This window comes from Pteropus vampyrus, unplaced genomic scaffold (genome assembly GCF_000151845.1).
Source record: "Pteropus vampyrus isolate Shadow unplaced genomic scaffold, Pvam_2.0 Scaffold745, whole genome shotgun sequence".
NCBI classification, from domain to species: domain Eukaryota; kingdom Metazoa; phylum Chordata; class Mammalia; order Chiroptera; family Pteropodidae; genus Pteropus; species Pteropus vampyrus.
In genome coordinates, this window is record NW_011889526.1 from 139,844 (window position 1) to 160,451 (window position 20,608).

The 20,608-nt window shown below is 44.9% G+C and overlaps 1 protein-coding gene across 3 annotated transcripts; it reads right to left on the reverse strand.

The window, feature by feature from the left end:
• Positions 1-1,304: 1,304 nt before the first annotated feature.
• On the reverse strand, positions 1,305-19,251 carry NLRP12 (NLR family pyrin domain containing 12). Of its 3 annotated transcripts, none has more exons than XM_011385628.1 (10): positions 18,963-19,251; positions 16,369-16,449; positions 12,494-14,179; positions 11,286-11,475; positions 9,532-9,702; positions 7,602-7,772; positions 6,299-6,469; positions 3,961-4,131; positions 2,043-2,213; positions 1,305-1,392 (listed from the first exon to the last, which is right to left on the reverse strand). In XM_011385628.1, exons 1-10 carry the CDS (start codon positions 19,249-19,251, stop codon positions 1,305-1,307), a joined length of 3,189 nt encoding a protein of 1,062 aa, XP_011383930.1. The 3 variants fall into 3 exon arrangements, with proteins under 3 accessions (XP_011383930.1, XP_011383931.1, XP_011383932.1); XM_011385629.1 differs by having other exon boundaries at positions 11,286-11,456; positions 12,478-14,179; XM_011385630.1 differs by lacking the exon at positions 3,961-4,131 and having other exon boundaries at positions 11,286-11,456; positions 12,478-14,179.
• Positions 19,252-20,608: the final 1,357 nt, after the last annotated feature.

Sequence of the window (20,608 nt, forward strand, 5' to 3'; positions counted from 1 at the left end):
AGTATTATACATTTAGAAAAGTAGCTTGTGGCCACAAGTACCCACTCTTGGAAAAATTGGTTGATGTTAAGCACCAGTCCTTCGTATCATTTTCCTCACTGCCAGTTTCAGAAGCAAGTATCTTGATTACCATCAGCTCTTGGTTGCTGGGCTTCTGCTTTGGAAAGCTGGGAAATTGTTTAATCATCACACGTAACTCTGCCAGTGATCCAACATGTTGCCCACAGGTTTTAGTGGCCCTCGCCCTCATCTTTATAAGGCAGCACAGGGATTAACAATGAGTCGGGCTTCTTGCTCAGCTAGCTTCTGAATGTGAGAAGGGCTGTTTTTGGAAACGCTGCTGAAAGGGGTTGGAGGTCAGGCCAGGTACACAAAGAGGGTTTGGTAATTCAAGAATTTGATTTCAAGGGACATGTGCGAGTGGTCATGGAGTATTTATTCATGTACACAGAATCTAAGTTACTTCCTTTTCCAACTTTTCATAGGTTACAAGGCCACTAAATGCTTATATCCGTACAAATCTCCCTGCTTCCTAGTAAATTCTGGTCTCTCTATACAGCAGTTACTGGGTTAGGTACCATATGTTCACAGCATTCTTGGGAAGTTTTACAATCTGAAGTTCCCTGATTCAAGTCCCCAAGAGTAAAATTCTGGTTGATTTCCTTCATGTTTTCATCCAAAACCTGGTGTAGGTTACTGGTCAGCCTATGGTTGCCTCATAGTGGCCGGTGTCTAGCCATGGTTTGATGGACTCCAGCCAGGAGACAGTTATGGTGCAAAACAAGATTGCCAGGGTTGTTGGTGGGACTATTGGCATCACACCAGGTGTCAGCTACTCTTACTATACCACTAACTCTGGGAACGGGGCTTCCTAACTTGGACACAATTGACGTTTTCAGTTAAATTGTAGGGGGCTGCCTTTACTATAGAATGTATTATAGAATGTTTAGCAGGATCCGTGGCTTCTACTCATTAAATGCTAGTAGCTCCCTTACTCCAATGTCTTCTGACATTATCAGTGTCCCCTTTTGGGGGTCGAGGGGGCATGTGCAAAATCATCCTTGGTTGAGAGCCCCTGCTCTAGAATTTGGCCCTAAATTCTCTCCTTGTCACCAACATTCCCCAAACTAGAGCCCCAAGCCCCATCACATGTTGATTATATATACCTCAAACAAAAAGGACTTATTCTGCCTACGAGTTTGCCTCTTGAGGAAATATAGAGCCTGAGTATTATGTTATTAACAGGTCCTGGGGCGATCTCCCTCTGTTCCAACTTCAAGAGAAGAACCAGCAGACAAAACCAGTCAGCAGCCAATGTCCAAGTAAGGTTTTGTTACCCGGAGTGCTGCCAGTCTTCTATGGGTCATTTTATTCAGGTCCATTCCAAATAACCTGAGGACACAGGATGGGAAATATCATTCCAGACCACTCTTGTGGCATTCGATTGATATACCCAATCTTCCATGCATCTTGCACTGGTAAAATAATTCCATTATCTAGTACTTCACTTGAAACCAAGTCCTCTTGGAAAACATGCTTACTTAAGTAAGCTACACACCATTTTAAGTCCCTCACATGTGTCAACTCATTTAATTCATGATCATATGAAGAAGTAACTATTCCCCTTATTTTTATAGTCAGGGACATTGAGATACTAAGAGGTTGGATAATTTACCAAATAAAATACACCACAAAATTAGAAAGTCATAGAATTAGAATTTGAGGCCAGGCAGAGTAATTACAGATTCTCACTCAGCTACGATGGTCTCATTTGACAGATTAGGAAATAGATGCTCAGTGCATTCTCCAAAGCCGCACAGCCAAGCAGATGGTAGAGGTATTGCCCAAGATGCAACATGAGGTCTCCTCTGTATTCCATTCAAATTGCATACATGAGATGAATGAATGACAAACGAAATAGTCCCAAATTTTCTAGATTATTTGTCTATCCAAACTGGGAGAGGGGGATCTTAATTATTGATCTTCACTCCTAACCCCAAGCCCCATGTCCTGTCCACCCAGAGCCAGGAACCATCTCTCACCAGAGGACTCGAAGTTTGCAGCCAGGGTGACTCAGCCGCTTGCACAGCAGCCTGACGCCGGTGTTGCCCAGGGAGTTATTGGTCAGATAAAGCTCTATCAGGGTCTGGTTGACCCCCAGGATGGAAGAAAGATCTTCAGAGGCTTTGGCTGTGAGGCCACAACTGTCCAGCCTGTTGAAGATTAAAGAAAAAAAAATTGGTTGAAAAAATTATCATGAGCTACTTTTGGAAAGTCTTTTTTCATAAGGAATCAGGGTAAAGATTTTAGGGGACTAGTTTACAAGAAAGCAGAGTAGAACCAAACCAGTCCAGGTCACGGTGCTGATGGCAAGCTGTTCAGAGAGGCATTTACGGATGCCTCTCCATTCACAGCTTCATCTATAATAGAAACCTGTTAGCTTTGCGGCCAAATATCCATTCCCCTTTGGGGAATTCTACCCCAATTTCTCATCGGTACCTCAGTGTCGGTCCATCTGGGGTTCACATGGTTCTCAACCTCCAGAGGTGAATAGAGGGTCCAGGCCTAAGCTGGTTGGTTTCCGTGTCCCCAGCCACCATAAGTGGTTCAGCTGGACACAGGATCCACCTAGAGCCTGTGAATCGGAACCATGCTTTTCCTAGAGATTTTGCTTTCAGAACTTGGACTTGGAAAGAAGTCATCTACAAAGTTGCAAGCATTTTGCTACCAAGCAGAGTCAAGGCTAACCTGATCTGATAGTGGAGCCAATACAGCAATGAGTACAGAAGATAATGGAGATCAAGATTCCAAATGCCTAGTTCGAGCCATGCCTGAAGAATGTCCTTTGGTTACAGTTAATAAATTTTAGAAGCCAGTGTGAATTGGGCCACCACCTGCCCCAGAAGTATACCATCTGATTCTCTGTGATTTCTATTCTGTCCTCAATTGTGTATCTTTCCTGTATTCTCTGCCATTACAATGCAAACAAGAATAGGTAGCATTTATTGAGAACTGATAAAGTTCTAAGGGCTTTACACTTAACTTTATCATTTATTCCTCACAGTGGTATCATAGCTGGGATGTTAAATGGAAATATTTTAATCTTAGTTTGGCAGATGTCATGAGGCACCCAATGCCAGCCTCTAAAACAAGGTACAAGAGAACAGTCTTGGACTTGCAAGAGAAAAAAACCAGCTTCGTGAACTGGAACCACCTACATGACAGGTACAGAAGGTCAGGAATAGAAGACTGTGGTGAGAGCTGAGGAGGGGGTTGTGTAAGGAGGTTGACTAGATTTACTGATTTACGTCAGAAGCCTGGGCAGTGGAGGCACCTCCTATGGGCCCCTAGAAGAACTCATATATAATCCCCATGAGAGGGGTAGCAGTTGGATGCCTGCTAGATGGGGGTACTGACATCCCAGAGGGACCTCGGCAGCACTGATTAAGGGAGAAAAGCTGTCCCCAAGCCCTCATCTTAATCCCCAGTTACCCAATGCCCTGGATAAGCAAGACTCAGAAATAGAAGACAATTTAAAAAGTCGACATGCCTGATCCACTTGTAAGTCTTTCAGGTTGGGGGCCAGGCTGGTATTAGAAGAAGGAGGAAGCAATAGTTCATCTTGGATTAGAAAATTTATTATACTTTAAATTTTTATTATATAAAAGTTACCAAAAAGCCATGGGTCTGCCCAAGTCAACATCCAGGGAAAAGTGGGGTTTTACAGAAAAAGTTTAGAGGCAACGACTGAAGGAAAAATGAAGCATTTCCTGTCTGTATTCCCCCAGAGTGTGAAGTATTCTGTGACTTGTTTGCACAGTTTTTCTTTTTACCTGTAGACTCCTGTATATTTCAAAGTGATAGAGAGATAATTCTTCAATAGAAAAATCAAGGACAAACAAACGCTGGCACCCCAGGGACCAACACCACCACCGCCAGTCCTGAATGCCAGCCGCTCACCACAGTTTCTGGAGTCTGCATGTGGGGTGCCTTAGCCCCTCGCACAGCAGCCACATGCCCCTGTCACCCAGGTCATTGAAACTCAGGTCCAGTTCCCGGAGGTGACGGTTGAGCTGGAGCACGGTGGACAGACCCTCACACGCTGCAGAGCTGAGCCGGCAAATCCCCAACCTGGAAAGACACGGTACACAGAGCAGAGCTGACATCTCCGGGGATATCTCCTGGGAAGGCTTTTGTGCCAGGCACTATGCTCAGTGCAGAGAGAATGATAGACTCCATCGCTACCCTTGAGAGAGAAAATGAGGGAAGAAGAAAGAAACAGGCAGGAATGAAGCTGGAAGGAAGAGAGAAAAAGGAAGGAACACAAGAATAGCAAAAAGAAAAAAATGAAGGATAATGTTTAATATCTCTTGAGTGTTTAGTACAAGCTAAGTGGATGAGTTGGATAGATCTGCTATAACAAGCACCACAGACTGGGGGCTTAAACAAACATTTATTATCTCCCGGTTCGGGGGCCAGAAGTCTGAGATCGAGATGTCAGCAGGATTGGTTCCTGCTGAGGCTGTGAAGGAGAGTTCGTTCTAGTCTCCTGCTCCCAGCTTCTGGGAGTTTGCTGGTGACCTTTGCCATTCCCTGGCTTGGAGAAGCATCATCCTGTCTGTGCCTTCACTTTCACATGGTGTTCTCATGTGTGTGTGTCTGTCCAAACTTGCCTTTTTCATAAAGGCACCTTCTTAGGGGCCCACCCTACTCCAGTATGACCTCATCTGAACTAAGTTCATCTGCACCAACCCAGGCTGATTGTGTCTCCCTCCCCGCCAGTTTCATTTGAAGCCCTAACTCCTAGTCCTTCAGAATGTGACTATTTGGAGATGGGGCCTTTCAAGAAGTGATTAAGTTAATATAAGGCCATTAGGTGTGCCTTTATCCAATTTGATTGATGTCCTTATAAGAGGAAATGAAGACTCACAAAGAGACACTAGATGTCTCCAGAGAGAATCATGTAAGGACACAGCAAGGTCTCAGGAGAAACTAACCTTGTCGACTCCTTGATCACAAACTTCCAGCCACCAGAACTGTGAGAAAGTAAATATCTATTGTTTAAGCCCCCCAGGCTATGGTATTTGGTGATGGCAGCCTGAGCAAACGAGTACAGATTGATATGGACCTTATTTCCAAACAAGGTCACATTCTGAGGTACTTGGGGGTCAAGACTTCAACATAAATTTTTGGAACATACGAATCCATAACACAAGTGATTTATGGGCATCACTTCATTTGTTTCTTATAACAGCCATTAGGAGGAAAATGTCACTGTTATCCATTATTAGGACATGTGTGAGGACTGAGGCTCTGAAAGGTGTCATGCCCTACTCAGGTCACAAAGCTAGAGTGTATGTCCTTGACGTAAGTGTCATTCTCAACCACGCTCCATGCAATTAGTGTGGCAACCATTGAGACTGGAAGCGTATTTGGGAGCTTAAGAGAGTCAAAAGAGCTTTTATATCGTTTTTTTCAAATTTTCAAAAATTCCTGCTTGTCCTTAGATATAGTTACCCATACTGTGAAAACCTAAAGTCCCCTTTCCTTTGCATGTATCAGTGTCCTCAGGTGACATGTAAGATCTGTGTAAATATGAATATCTGGCTGACCTGCTGCCACTGGACAAGAGGGAAGGACCCAGAGCAATCTAAGATTCCCATGAAAGAGGGTGGAAAAAATGGGGCACAGATTTATCCCAATCCTCTAAACATTAAAAAAAAAAAGAAGAAGAAGAAGACTCTCCTTTGGGACTATAAAGAAAAAGAATTTTCTGAAAATAGACAGCCTTGCTGCATTTTTTGTTCATTTGGTTATCCATCTCTTCATTCACTTAAAAAGATATATATTTCTAAGCACCTCTGAGCCAAGTCTTATAAAAGCCATTGAAACAGAGTTGACACAATTCCTACACTTTTAGAATACCACACACATACACACGAATAACAGATTTTGATAAGTGATGCTGAGGAGAAGTCCAAAGTCAAAGAGGATAAAAAAACTAGGACCTTATCTTAGGGTTGGGGAAGGCATCCAAAGGGAAGAAGTATTTGTTTTGAGTCCTAACAGATAAAACAGATGTTATCAGGGTAAAAAGGGAGGACTGCAGAGCAGAAAGGAATTCCAGGAAGAAGGAGCAGCTGGTGCAAAGGCCCTGCGACAGAAAATTCTTTGAAAGGACACAGATGGAGCTAAAGGTTAAGAAAAGAGGGGAAGGAGCATGGCCCCAGTAAGACCAGACTGGAGGGCAAGGATTGAAAATTTGGACTCCTATGATGGTGAGCAAAGCGGGACTCACCGGAGGGTCTGGAGTTTGCACTGGGGATGCCTGAGACCCTCACACAGCAGCAGCACCCCAGGATCCCCCAGGTCATTCAGGCTTAGGTCTAGTTCCATCAGGCTCTGGTTCACACTCAGGGTGGAGGCCAGGTCTTCACAGGAGGCAGCAGTGAGGTGGCAAATCTTCAACCTATTCAACATATGTTATGGAGTTTTTTCTATATAATGCCAATTTTTCCTCCCTACTTCCAATCTTCAAAGCAATGCATTCTCAAACAACTCATTTTTAAAAAACACACAAAGGCCTGGAGTGGACCTTTCCAGAGAAGATATATAAATGGCCACAAATCACACAAAAAGATGCACAACATCACTGATCATTAGGGAAATGAAAATCAAAACCACAATGAGACACTACATCACACCCATTAGAATGGCCATTATTAAAAAAAAAAAAAAGAAAGAAAGAAAGAAAAGAAAAGCAAACAGACAAAAACACAACCCAGAAAATAACAAGTACTGGAAAGGATATGGAGAAATTGGAACTTCTGTGCACTGTTGGTAGGAATGTGAAATGGTGCAGATGCTGTGGATAATGGTATAGTGGTTCCTCAAAAAATTAAAAATAGTCAAATGAGTCATCAATTCCATTTCTGGTTACACGCCCAAAAGAATTGAAAGTAGGGGTTCAAAGAAATATTTGCTCACCCATGTTCACAACAGCATTATTCAAAATAGCCAAAAGGTGAAAGCAACCCAAGCGTCCATCCATGAATGGATAAACAAAGTATAACACATACGCAGAATGAATACATAACATAAAAATTACCATTTTAACCACTTTTAAGTGTACGGTTTAGTGGTATTAAGTATATTCACACTGTTGTGCATCATCATGATTCATCTCCAGAATGGAAACTCTGTGTTCATTACATAAGTCCCCATCCCCTCCTGCCCTGGCCCTTGACAACCTTTGTTCTACTTCCTGTCTCTATGGATTTGACTATTCTAGTTACCTCATATAATCTTTGTCTTTCATGATTGACATTTCACTTAGCATCATGTCTTCAGGTTTGTCCATGTTGTGGCCCATATGAGAATTTCACTCCCTTTTTAAGGTAGAATAATGCTCTATTGTATATAGAGACCACATTTTGTTTATCCATTCTCCCACTGATGGACATTTGTGTTGTTTTCACTTCTTGGTTACTGCAAATAATGCTGCTCTGAATACGGGTGTACAAACAATGAATACATAGTCACAGCATCATTCAACATGAGGAGATCTGCCTCTTATTGAGATGGCCCCACAAAGAACTCACCACAAGATCTGCAGCCTACAGACAGGGTTTCTCAGGCCTTGACACAACAGCTTCAGACCCAAGTCTTCCAGTGCATTTCCTGTTAGGTCCAGCTCCACCAGGTGTCGGCTGGTGCTGAGCACTGAGGCCATCTCCTGGCAAGCTTGGGCCTCCAGGTGACACTTCCTCAACCTCAGGAGGAAAGAAACATTGGAGGGGGTACCATCTTGATTTTCTGCATCCTGATGGCTCATCCCCTGGCCCATTTGGTTAGCAACATGAACCCACATGTGTCACTAAAGCTACAGAGAAGGACAAGACTTCATGATCTCTAGCAAGGAGCGTCCTGTCTAATAAGACAAAGAAGTAGCAGTTACAATTCAATGTAGGTTGTGCCACTAAGGCAGTGTAGCACAACAGCTCAGAGGGGTCTCTAGAGCTCAGCGGCCTGCTTTTGCCCCCATCTCCACCACCCGCTATCCCTCTGACCTCAAGCAAGTGTCCATCAAGTCTCAGTTTTTGGTTTCATGTGCTACAGTGTCTCAGGTTCATTGACTCTAAAATAAGGATAATAACAGAGCCGACCTCAGAGGGCTGTTGCGAGGACTACATAATTTACTAAAGGCTGAGGATGTGAGGCTGGGTCTGACATAGAGAGTGCTCAGTCAACGCGAGCTAATGTCCATCAAAACCATCATGGCCGAGGAGCCACCTAACTCAGCAAACAGTGTGTGCTATTAGGGGAGACTTTGGGCTGGTTCTCGAAAGCTGCAGAATGAGGGTGGCTGTGAGATAACAGAAAATACGTATACTGGTCTCTGCCCCTGGTTCCTGACACAGACGACCTAAAATCCTTGCAATTTCCTCAGTAATGAGAGCACTAGCAGCATCTTTTGTTCTATCGAGGTGACTCTGGGTGGGCTTCTGGATAGGGGCTGGTGACTGACTAGAACGCCACGCAATGCTTAGAAGCTTGGAATTTTCAGCCTGACCCCCAAACTCTAGATAGGGGAGAAGGGCTGGAAACAGAGTTACTTATTGATCCTGCCCACGTGAGGATGCCTCCATAAGATTCCAATAGTAGGGTGCTCAAAGACTTCCAAGTGGGTGAACACATCCATATCAGGAGGGTGACACATTCCAATCCATCAGGATAGCAGCTCCTATGCTCGGGACCCTCCCATGCCTGGCCCTATGCATGTCATCATCTGACTGTCCATCTGAGTCCTTTTTCACACCTTTTGATAGACTGGTAAATATAAGCATTTCTCTGAGTTTTGGGAGCCGCCCTAGTAAATTAATCAAACCTGAGGAGGTCATGGGAACCTCTGATGTGTAGCCCATCAGTCAGAAACACAGGTGACCACCTGGACTTGCAACTGTCATCTGAAGTTGGGGAGAGCGGTCCCCTGGGACTGAGCCCTTAACCTGTGGGATGTGACACTTTCTCCAGGGCAATAGTATCAGAACTGCATAAAATTGTAGGACACCCAGCTGGTGCCCCAGAAAATGGCTTGGTATGGTAGAACGCGCCCCCCCCCAACACACACCCACACACATTTGGTGACCATAGGTGTCAGAAGCAAACTGTGTAAGTGGTAAGGGAGATGCACAGGTGGGAAAACTCAGTGGTCTTTCTAGCACAGTGGCATTGCAGAAGGGGGCTGTGCAATGAAAAAGTCTTGGCATGGGGAGTTCAGGGGTTCCGACTCCTCAGGATGAGAGTGGGTTCTGGGTGGGCTGGTGGCCCCAGGGACTCCTCACCATGTGGGAATGGTGGGGTCAGAGGAGGCCAGAAAGAGGTTCTCTGAAGTGCAGAGTCTAAGTCAGATTATGAGTCATGGGTCGAAGTGCAGCCCTAATTTCCAGATAGAGACTTGGGAGTCATCTGCTATTCCAAGCCCGGGAGACAAGGAGTTTGCCCAGGAAGATGGCGCAGATTAGGACTCACTGGATCATCTGCAGCCTGCACTTGGGGTGCTGGAGCCCCTCACAGAGTAACTTCAGGCCTGGTAGCCCGAGGTCATTGCTGCTTAGGTCCATCCTCATTAAGTTCTTATTGGTCATCAACGCAGCTGTGAGGTCTTGACAGGCAGAGCTGGAGACCAAGCACCTCTTCAGCCTGGAATAGAAAGAAGAAGAGAGCCAGTCATTTCCTTTGTGGTCCTTTAGTGGGATTTCTGTCCCTTGTCCTTTCTCACCCTCTCTCTTATGGTCTATACCTGTTTTTCTGTTTTTCTAAAATCAAAGAAAGATTAGTAGTTGGCAGGGGCTGGAGGCAAGGGCATCGGAGGAGTCGCTGCTTGTGGTAGGGGTGTTTCTTCTTAGTGCGATCAAAATGTTCTGGAATTAGATCATGGGGATATGTTGCACAATCTTGTGCAATATACCCAACAAAGAAAATTGTTGCCTCGTAAGTGAATACTACCTCAATAAAAATAAATAAAAGCAACAAGAACAGTGTGAAAAGTTTTTCGTGCTTTGTATTCAAGGCAATGCTTTCACAGAGGTTGCCCCTGGGAGAGAGATCCAAGATCCCTCCCATCCTCTCTTCTCCACTTCTTTCTTTCCCTATCACTATGAGAAGAAGCAGGTCCCAAGGTGCTCACTGGGTCACACTTGCTGGTTGGCAGGGTTACAGTACCTTGAAAGCTTAACATGATATTCGCCATTTTTTAAAGTTTTATTTTTTCAACTACAGCTGACATTCTATATTATTTTATATTAGTTTCAGGTGTGCAGTGCAATGGTTAGACATTCACATAAAGTGGTCCCCTGATTAGTCTGGTCCCTAAATTCACCATTAAGTATCCAGTGCAGTGGCACTAAGCATATTTACACTACTTTGTGACCATCACTACCATCTATCTCCAGAACTTCATCTTCCAAAACAGAAACTCTGTACCTGTTAAATAATAACTCCCCATTCCCCCTTCCTCTCAGCCCCGGGCAGCAAGCATGCTGCTTTCTGTCCCTATGGATTTGCCTCTTCTAGACATCTCCATTGTGTAATCTTGGCACCTTTGTTGGAGATCTTTGGCTGTATATGAATGGGTTTATTTCTGGGCTCTCTATTCTATTCTATTGGTCTACATATCTGTCTTTTTGCCATGCTGTTTTAATTACTGTAGCTTGATAATATAGTTTGAAAACAGCAGGTATGAGATAAGAAGCCTGGAAAGGGGCAGATAAAATTAAGAAAAGTGAGAGATAATGACACCTGAACTAATATCGATCCCCATCTGCTATGGGCCAAGCTGTGTCTCCCACGAAATTCATATATTGAAGCCCTAAGCCCCCATATCTCAGTGTGCAATTGCATTTGGAGAGAGGGTCTTTAAAGAGGTGACTTAAGTAAAATGAGGTCATATGGGTGGGACCTAGTCCAATCTGACTGGTATCCTCATAAGAAGAGATGCAGACACAGACACACACAGAGGGAGGGCCATGCGAGAACACAGGGAGAAGACGTTCATCTACAAGCCAAGGAGAGAGACCTCAGAAGGAATCAGCCTTACCGACACCTTGATCTCAAACTTCCAGTGTCCAGAACTGTGAGAAATAAATTTCTATTGTTTAAGTTACCCAGTCTGTGGCACTTTGTCATGGTGATTCGAACTGACACTATTTTGTGTCCTTTCTGACTAGGGCCCACAACAGGGCCTGGCGGGGCCTTTAGAAGGTATTCAACCAGTCTAGGCTCACCTCAGATTCTGAAGTTTGCAGTTGGGGTGTTGGAGCCCTTGACACAGCAGCTTCACGCCCCGGTTCCCCAGGGCATTGCGGTACAAAGCCAGCTCCATCAGATTCGGGTTGGTGCTCAGGGCAGCGGCAAGTTGCTCACTGTAGGCATCTGGCAAAATATTCCTCTCAGGTCTGCATGAAGGAACGACAGGTCGAGTCTAGTTTTCCCAGTCGCTTTACAATGACTACGTTCAGCACTTGACTGTCACTTCATAATTTATAAAGCATTCTATCATCTTCATTTTAATTTATCTTCCGAATGACTCTGTGTTACTCGCCCAAGGTCATGTAGCTGGCAAGTAGTAGAAACCAGACTTAAACCCTGGGACTCGGGATGGGACATGGATTTCATCTCAGAGGTGTATGTATTTTTATGTATTGAGGTAACATTGGTTAATAACATTATGTAAGCTTCAGATACACGACATTATAGTGTGATGTCTGTATACTCTATTGCATGTTCGTCACCCAAAGTCTTGTTTCTATCCGTCACCATATTTTGACCCTCTTTACTCATTTCACCCTACCCCCTACCTCCTTCCCCTCTAGCAACAACCAATCTGTTGTCTGTATCTATGAGTTTTTGTTTTGTTTTGTTAGTTGGTTGGTTACTTTTTTGTTTTTATTTTGCATGAGTGAAATCATATGGTTTTTGTCCTTTTCCACCTGACTTATCTCACTTAGCACAATACCCTCTAGGTCTACCCATGTGGGCACAAATGACAATATTTCATCTTTTTCTGGCTGAGTAGTATGCCATTGTATATATGTAACACATCTCATCTTCTTTATCCAATCATTCATGAGTAGACAACTGCCTGGATGATATTTGTTGATCGAAAACATTCCCCTTGACAATGGGCCCCAATTTAGTACTAAAGAGCATTGTTTGAGAGCAGGAAACTAACCTGGGCACTACTGACATCTGGAGGCAGATCATATTTGTTTTTGGGGGGCTGTCCTGAGCACAGTGGGATGTTTTTGCAGTGTCCCTGGCCTCTACCCACTAGATGCCAGTATTCCCGCTCCCATCTCCTCAAGTTGCTACAACCAAGTCTTTCTCCAGAAATTACTGAGTGTGTCCTGGGGCAGGGGCAACATCACCCCCAGGTAAGAGCATGAACTTGTCCAGCGAGCCCCAACGAATACTTACGATGGTGTCAGAGGCATCCGGGGCCCTGAAGTCCACCTTGCCCCGTCTTCCTCGTCCGCACTGTAGGCAGCCCCATACAAATGCAGCACCAGGATGCTCCTGCAGTTCTTCATGCAAAAGGAGGAGACCATGTGTTCCATCTTTGTGGTGATGCTGCTGACCACAACCACTTGGAAGTGGCCTAGGGCCTGCTGGATGAACTCTTTCTCCTGAAGCTCGTATAGACAGCTGAGAAACTCTAAGGAGCCCCGCTGCAGGGTGGAGCCCTCACTCTGAGCTTTGCTTCGGATGTACTGCAACAGCTCCACCTTGATGTTAGGCGAGACTTTCCAGCAAAGACACTTCTCCAGGTAGCTTCTCGTCTCCTCATTGAGAAGCCCGAACAGGAAACGGACAGTGAGTGCCAAGAAGCTCCTTTCAGAAAACGCATACTCAGCCAACAGCCTCCTCAGGTTCTGGTGTGGGCTGGCCCCACTCTCCCCACCATCCATGATGTAGTACATGGCCGCAAAGAATTCCTGGAAACTCAGGTGTATGAAGCTGTAGAACTTCTCACAGTTGATGTCCTTCTGGAAGATGTTCATGTTTAGGAATGAAGAGACATCAACCCCATCCAGGCCATGCTTCCGGAGGTCCTGCTCCTCAAATAGGATTTTCTGGTTCCAGAGACCATCTGCTGCCAAGGAGCATAGCCCTCTCTGGTTGGGCGGGGGCTGGAGGGTTGGAGACCCTGGCTTGGGCTGCATCAGACTCAGAAGATAGAGCATATACACTGCTGTTGTGGTCCTGGACGTCTGTCTTAAAAGTCCCCCACCCTCCAGCTGCTGCTTGAGGCAGGTGCAGACCACCCAGCACACCAAAGGGACAAAACACAGAGTGAAAAGGGGCTCATTGTCCCTCACGAAGTTGAAGACTTGGCCCGCCTGCTCCGTGTTGTGGAAATACTTGTAAAAGTACTCTTTCCTTTCGGCTTCAGAGAAGCCCAGGACCTCGACGTGCCTGGGATGCTCCAGCAGGCGGTGCAGCTTCTCCAAGGCCGCCGGCCTGGTAGTGATAAGCAAAGACAGCTCTGGCAGCAGCTTCTTCCGAATTAGGCTGCTAAGGAGGAGCTCTGTGGGCTGTTTCTCCTCCCAGCAGAGGCAGCAGGGTCCCTGAGAATCGTGGAAGGAGGGCCTGAGCTCGTCAAAGCCATCGATGATGAAAAGGAGGCGCTCGGGAACTTGGACGAGCTCCCAAAGGGGCGCGCTGGGTTCAGGCCAGCAGCTGGAGAGGAGGTCTTGCACGCTCTGATCTGATGCGCTCTGGTTCATCTCCCTGCAGTGGATGTAGAAGACGTAGTCGAATCTGTCCCGAAAGAGCCTCCCGTCGGCCCAGTCTAGCATCACCTTGTGGGCCAGCATGGATTTGCCCATCCCCGCCGCCCCCTGCAGGACCACTGTGCGCGGAGGCTCCGGACGCTCCTCGTCTGGCTCAAACAGGGTCTCCATCTGGATAAGGCTGGTCTGGTGTCCTATGGTTCGCGCGTGTCCCCAGCCTGTGTCCAAAAGCTTCTGCTGGGCCCACATGGGATTTGAGTGTTCCTTCACCAGGAGGAGCCGGGTGTAGCGGTGGCTGAGGTTGACGCATTCCCCCAGGCGCGCGTTGCGGTCCTCCATCAGCCGAAACTTCCTGCGGACGTAGTCCCTGTAGGTTTCCCGCGGATCTGATAGGGAGGAATGAAGGGTGCGTGGAAGATGCATCAGCAACCTTTCATGAATTCTTGAGTTAAAGCACACCAGGGCCTAGTGCCTCCTTGTTCTGCAATATCCTTGGAACAGGATTCAAGATGGAGCCTGAGTACCTTGGTACTTCTGTGTAAAGACCCCTGCTGGTGGGAGGCAGAGGCATGGACATGGAAAGCGTTTTTACACACAAGACTCTAATCTTGCTACTCAAACGGTGGTCCATGAGCCAAAGAGTGTCGGAATCAGCTTTCAGGCTGATGAAGTGCATCTCTAGGGGAATGTGTCACCCTCCTCCAGCTGTACCCTTGTACTCTCCTGGTGAAGGAACACCAAACTCCACGTGGCTTCATCAAGGAGCTGGTTGGAAATGCGAAATCTTGAGCCCCACTCCCCACCTACTGAATCAGAAACTGTGTCGCTAGCAAGATCGCTGTATGGTTTGCATGAGGCTGAAAGTTTAGGGAAGCAGTGCTCCCTAAGTTTTTGGTGACTTCTCTGAAAAATGGTAGATGCATGTCTACAATGGAGAACTTATCCGTTCTATAAATCCTTCGCTCAAAATCTCTTTGGGAAAGGCTGTTTGGTATAGATGTCTTTGAGCAATGTAGAATATGCCTCTCAATGGGGCGATCGTGCCTCCCCACCCCCACCCCAGTGCACATTCAGCAAGATCTGGAGCTATTTTTTGGTTGACACAACTATGGGTGCTGCTGCTGCCATCTAGTGGATAAAGGTCCGGGATACAGCTCAACAGCCCACAATACACAGGACAGGCCCCTCACAACTGTCCCGCCCAAAGTGTCAACAGAGTGAAGGTGGAAAACCCTTGATTTGGACGAAAATGTGTCCCTTTGTATTTGGATGTCACAGAAGCCCATAATATCTGCCCAAGGGAAAGTAAAAAAGAGATCTGAATTTGACCCCAGAAGTCTCAAAAGGAATGCATGTACTGTTTTATTTTTAATTGTGGTGAAATATACATAATATTTACCATTTTAACCATTTTCAAGTGTACAAGTCAGTGGCGGTGAGTGCATTCATGCTGTTGAGCAACCATCACCGCTATCTCTTCCCAGAACTTTTTCATCATGCCCATTAAACACTGACTCACCATTTCTCCCCTCCCCCCAAGCCACTAGCAGCTTCCATTCTACTTTCTGTCTCTATGAATTTGACTACTTTAGGTACTATGTACAAGTGGAATTATGCAATATTTTTTCCTTTTGTGTTTGGCTCATTTCACTTAGGAGAATGCTTTTTAAAATTCATCTCTGTTACAGCAAGTATCAGAGTTTCATTCTTCTTTAAGGCTGAGTAATATTTCATGGTTGTATATATACTATATTTTGTTCATCTGTTCATCTCTTCATAGATAGTTATTTTATTAGTTCTCAATGTGTACTGATAAACAATATTAAAACTTCTAGGTTTATAAAGTCCAAGTATACTGCTCTTTTGATACTGTCTCATGTAGAAAACATTTTTGCGTGGAACCGAAGTGATTGTGACAGCAATCTTTGGGTTCTGTAAAAGTCTTACAGTCTTTCCTTGTAGAGAAAGAAGTGTGTTATTGTTGGTGGTGTTGCCATTCATCCAACAGCCCATACTCCTGTTTCTTCCTTGCCAACAATTTTGATTCTATTCAAGTGGTAGGTGTTGATCCCTTGATTTCAGTTGTCCCTTCAGAAGCCCACAGGGATGGATGATGGTTTTGCTAAATTAGTCATGAGTGACTTAGTTCCCCTTTGCCAGTGGCTGGTCTGGGATTAGGCATGTGCCTCGGTCCTGGCCAAGTGTTACACAGGTATGACTGCTTTAGGGAAAGAAACTTATTGGAAGAGTTTTATTCCTGGATAAAATGACAGTCTCTTGAGGAAGAAAGCTTTTGCCTTCGTTTTTGTCCCTGCTAAGAATTCTTTTCTATGAGGTGATTTGGTCCCCATCTAGCAACCATGAGGTGAAAATCCTTGGAACAAAATGCCAACATAGGGAGGTTGATAGAATTGAAAGAGGAAGAAGTTGGGGCTTCGATGGTGTTGTTAACCCACCCCATCTTGTTATATGCAAACATGAAGTAAATGCCTTTTTGTGCTTGATCTACTCTCAGCTGGATAGTTTAATATGTGTAGCCCAATGCGTTCTAATGGATACCTGGCTCATAGCTCACCTTTTCTTGGAGTTCCAGTAAAGATTTTCAGAGAACATGCTGACTGGCTCCCCAGCGAGGATAGTCCACCAGGTGAAGTATCTGGAAGAGAAATTTGGGGAGATCAGATAGCACATATCTGGCTAGCTCTCAACATTAGCCACTACTACATCAAACTGTTTACATGATAACTCTCTGCCCACCCACACCCCAGAATGTTCAGCCAACAACTCACACACACTATTGTTGAAAACATTTGTTTTTTCATAACCCAATTTCCTTCCTGGGTACCCATATCATGGTGACTGGTACCTCTACCCACCCAATTAGTCTTCTCAGGCAGGAAGTCCTGAGTCAGCTTGGATTCCCATCTCCCCTTCAGCCCTCAGCCATGTCTGATCCATCCATCCATCCATCCATCCATCCATCCATCCATCCATCCATCCATCTATCCATCCATCCATCCATTCATCCATCCAACAAATATACATATACTGGTCACCAGGCATTTTTCTAGTCATTGGCAATATGCTCCATGGACCTTACATTCTAATAGAATGGAGAAGCCAATGTATAGAAAATAAACACCAATGTAACTTCAGATAATTTATCACAATTAAAAAAAAAAGTAATTCTTGAATATTATAGCTGAAAAAGACCTCAAAGATGTTGTACCTTAGCATTTCCTAAAACACGCATGAAGCATGCTACCACCCACTTCCACATGCAGATTCCTGGTGCCCCAGACCTGCTGAACCAGAGTCCCTGGTGTGGGTCTTTGATTCCACATTCGTAACAAGGTGTCCAGGTGACTCTTACGTACATTAACATGTGAAAACATGTTATATACAAACATGATCTAGTCCAATCCCCTTTGTCTTACAGAAGAGGAGAGAGAAGCCCAGAGAGGTACATGGATTCTTCAACGTCACACAGCTAGACTAGAGCAAAACTACACATCTGATCTCCTTAAGACCAAGGGGTCACCTCCTCAGGAATTAAAAGGACACAGTCTGGAGAAGGATACTCATTAAATAGTTCCCAATTGTTAGTGCTGAGGAAAGACTTAGGTGGGATGGGGAGAAAGGAGGGAATTTATACTTGTATATTATTTGAATTTCTTAAAATAAATATAAAACTTCTCTAAGTAAATACAATTCTACTGAATCACACATGAATACATTTGTCTTTTTCTTTATTGCTGATAGCACTTTTTCATTTATGTTTCTAAGTAAAAATGTGACCCAATGTCATATTCCCCAAGTCCAATGCACCTTCAATATTCTCCAAGAATGGAGACAAGGAGAGAGGGAATCATGTAAGATCAGATCTGGGAAGGCCTTAAGAGATTATCTTCCCATTGCACATTTCCAGCTCACGAGCCTACTGTTAAATTTCTATAAATTACAAGCCAGGTGACATCGTATAGTAACTTAAAATCAGCCATGCTGCTGATACTTACACAATGGAAATAGCAAAAGCCACGAACCAGAGCCTTTGTGTTTTCAGCCTCATTAAAGACTGTTTGTTTGCTTTTTTTTCAGAGATGTTCAACATTTACTGACACAGCACTGCCATCACACATCCTTTGAGACACTAAGCCTCACAGAAGTGACTGTGCATAGCCAGGTGTTGGCACAACATAAATGTTCATTCAACAAACATTTGCCAAGACTTACTCTGTTCCTGGCCATAGCCAGACACTGTAATCTCAGAGAACCAAATAAAGAGTCAGAAATCTCCCTGCTCTTGAGGGACCCACATTCCATTAGGGGTGACAAGTGACATTAAAAACCAGAGCTCAGATGGGATAAAAGGGATCAAATATGTGGTGACAAAGAAATCTAACTATGGGAGGTGAACACACAATGTCAATATATATATGCCTTACTGTTAAAATGTACAGCTGAAATTTACCAGATTTTGTTAAACAATGTTACCATAAAAAATAAATTAATTTAAAAATATAAAATAAAATAAAGTTAATGGCCCTGGGCAGGGGTGGGGGTGGGGCAGGAACAGAGTTCAAATGTCATCTCTGCCACATTCAATAAAAGCTGCTGTTTACTGAGTACTTACTATCTTCAGGGCATTGTGTTAAGCACTTGGCATGTACTGTCTCATGGGCTTTTTTCTGGAGGCAAATCATTTCTTTTCTGAGCCTCAGTTTTCACATTTAAGTAGTAGACAAAATAATAAATTCATCACACAGTATTTTAGACACTGAATGTGTCAAAGCCTCATTACACACAATGGGTACCTTATTATCACAGGGAACCAATAAGTGTGTCATTTTGATTATTTAATAGGACAGAAGATACAATCAAAGAAATCTGAGTGCTAAAGAGGCACAAGAGTGGGGTCGCTAAGAGAGGGACAAGAGGAGGGAGGAGAAGAGCAAAGAACTCACAAGAAAGGTAGCACCTCCAAGATTCTGATGGATAAATAACAATTTTCCAGGCAAAGAAGATAGAGGGAGGGTGTCCCAGGCAGAATGCAGCACGAACAAAGACTAAGGGGATAAGTTAGAAGTCAGGTCTTGTGGGCTCAGTGGTTATCAGAAAGAAGGAGATTGGTGGGTTGCAGCCCTAAAGGTCTCATCACCACCTCCTTACCCATCACCAGGTCCTCTCTCTGTCCTCTCTCCCACAAGTCCTTCCTGTTGATCCGATCAAAGATGCTCAGTGCCAGCACCCAGGCCTCTCCTATCCCATAATGGGCCACCAGCAGCTGAGCCATTTCCAAGGGACCAGCTGTCTCCATTCGTCCCCAGGGAATCCCGTCTTCCCCCATGTCTGTCGCTGTCCCCAGGTGTAACTTGAACTTCTTCAGCTCCACAGCCTCCAGTTCTTCCAAGTAGACAGACAGGCGACAAAGGCCATCTTTGACCACGGTTCGGGGCATGGGGACGCTAGGAACCCTGAAGGAAAGCAGCTGTAGCCTAGAATGTTTCTACACACAGGACGAACAATTCCAATATGGCCGCCATCTCGTCACGCACAGGCAGAGGCTGTAGGAATGAGACACAGGAAAGTCTTGCTGTTGAAATAAAGCTTCCTCACCCTCCAGTTCCTGCCTGCCCTGCCCCACCCTGCCTCACCAACGGGGTTGAAGAAGAGGAAATGGGGAGAAATTAGGAAATTGCCATTCCACTCATGAAAAGACCAAACAGGCTTTTTCCTTTGTCCCAGCTACTGTTTTCCTTGTCTCACTAGTGTCTGTAGTCCATTGTACTACCATCAAAACCATTACTCCACTTCTCTATTAGACATCCTCCCATTGGTGTCAGCCTTGGACGGGTAACTCGCATCAGCCAATGGAATGTGAATGAACGTGACTGTGACCCATGGGCCAATATTGGCAAGTTTCTCTTCCAGGCATTTTCTTTTCCAGATGAGGAGACAAAATCCCAGAGAGGTATATGGATTCCGCAATGTCACACAGCTAGACTAGAGCAAAGTTAGACATCCAATCTCTTTCAGACCATGGGGTCACCTCCTGGTGAATTAAAAGGCCACAGTCTGGGGGAGGATGCTCATCGAATAGTTGTTAGTGCTGAGGAGAGGTTGAAGCGGAAAGTTGCAAAGGGTTTTTATTATCGTTGTTGGTCTGGATTGATGAGAAGCATGAAAGAGCTGGCGTGATGCGGGAGACAGAGGGAAATCATGACTCTTGTTTTTTTCCACCAGAATTCATAAAAATGGGCAGTTGTCACAGGTAGCAGGAAATCAATGAAGTTTTTTGAGCACAGCACCAACGTGAAGGTGTTTCGGGAAGACGAATGAGTTTCTGTGGTCTCTGCAGGGACAGGGGTGCAACATGGAGATCCTCCAGGCTTTACATGTTCCTCCTGCCCCTACTCCACGCCTCACCACTTTACCAGCAGTGTTATCTTGGAAAAGTCACCTTACCTTCACTCTAAATCTCCAAAGGCTTGGCAAAGGAAGGAAGAACTCGGACACAGGTTAAGTCCTTCTATTACCTGCCTTAAATGAGATGCTCGGAGTGGAGTTGTTTGGCCCCGAGCCTCAAATGTAGCATACTTTAATTTTCTTGCTCTCACTTCCTTTTTCCTTCAACTGACATCATCCTTGGAAGTCTACCTACTCAACACCATTGCTGCTAGAGTTAGGGATTGGACAGATACACTCAAGGGAAAGTGGAGACTTGTGAGGGCCAATCACATTTTCTGGACTCAGAATACAGCTGGATTCACAATATGCAAAGAATATAGATCCAGAGGTTATTTAAGGAATGGAAT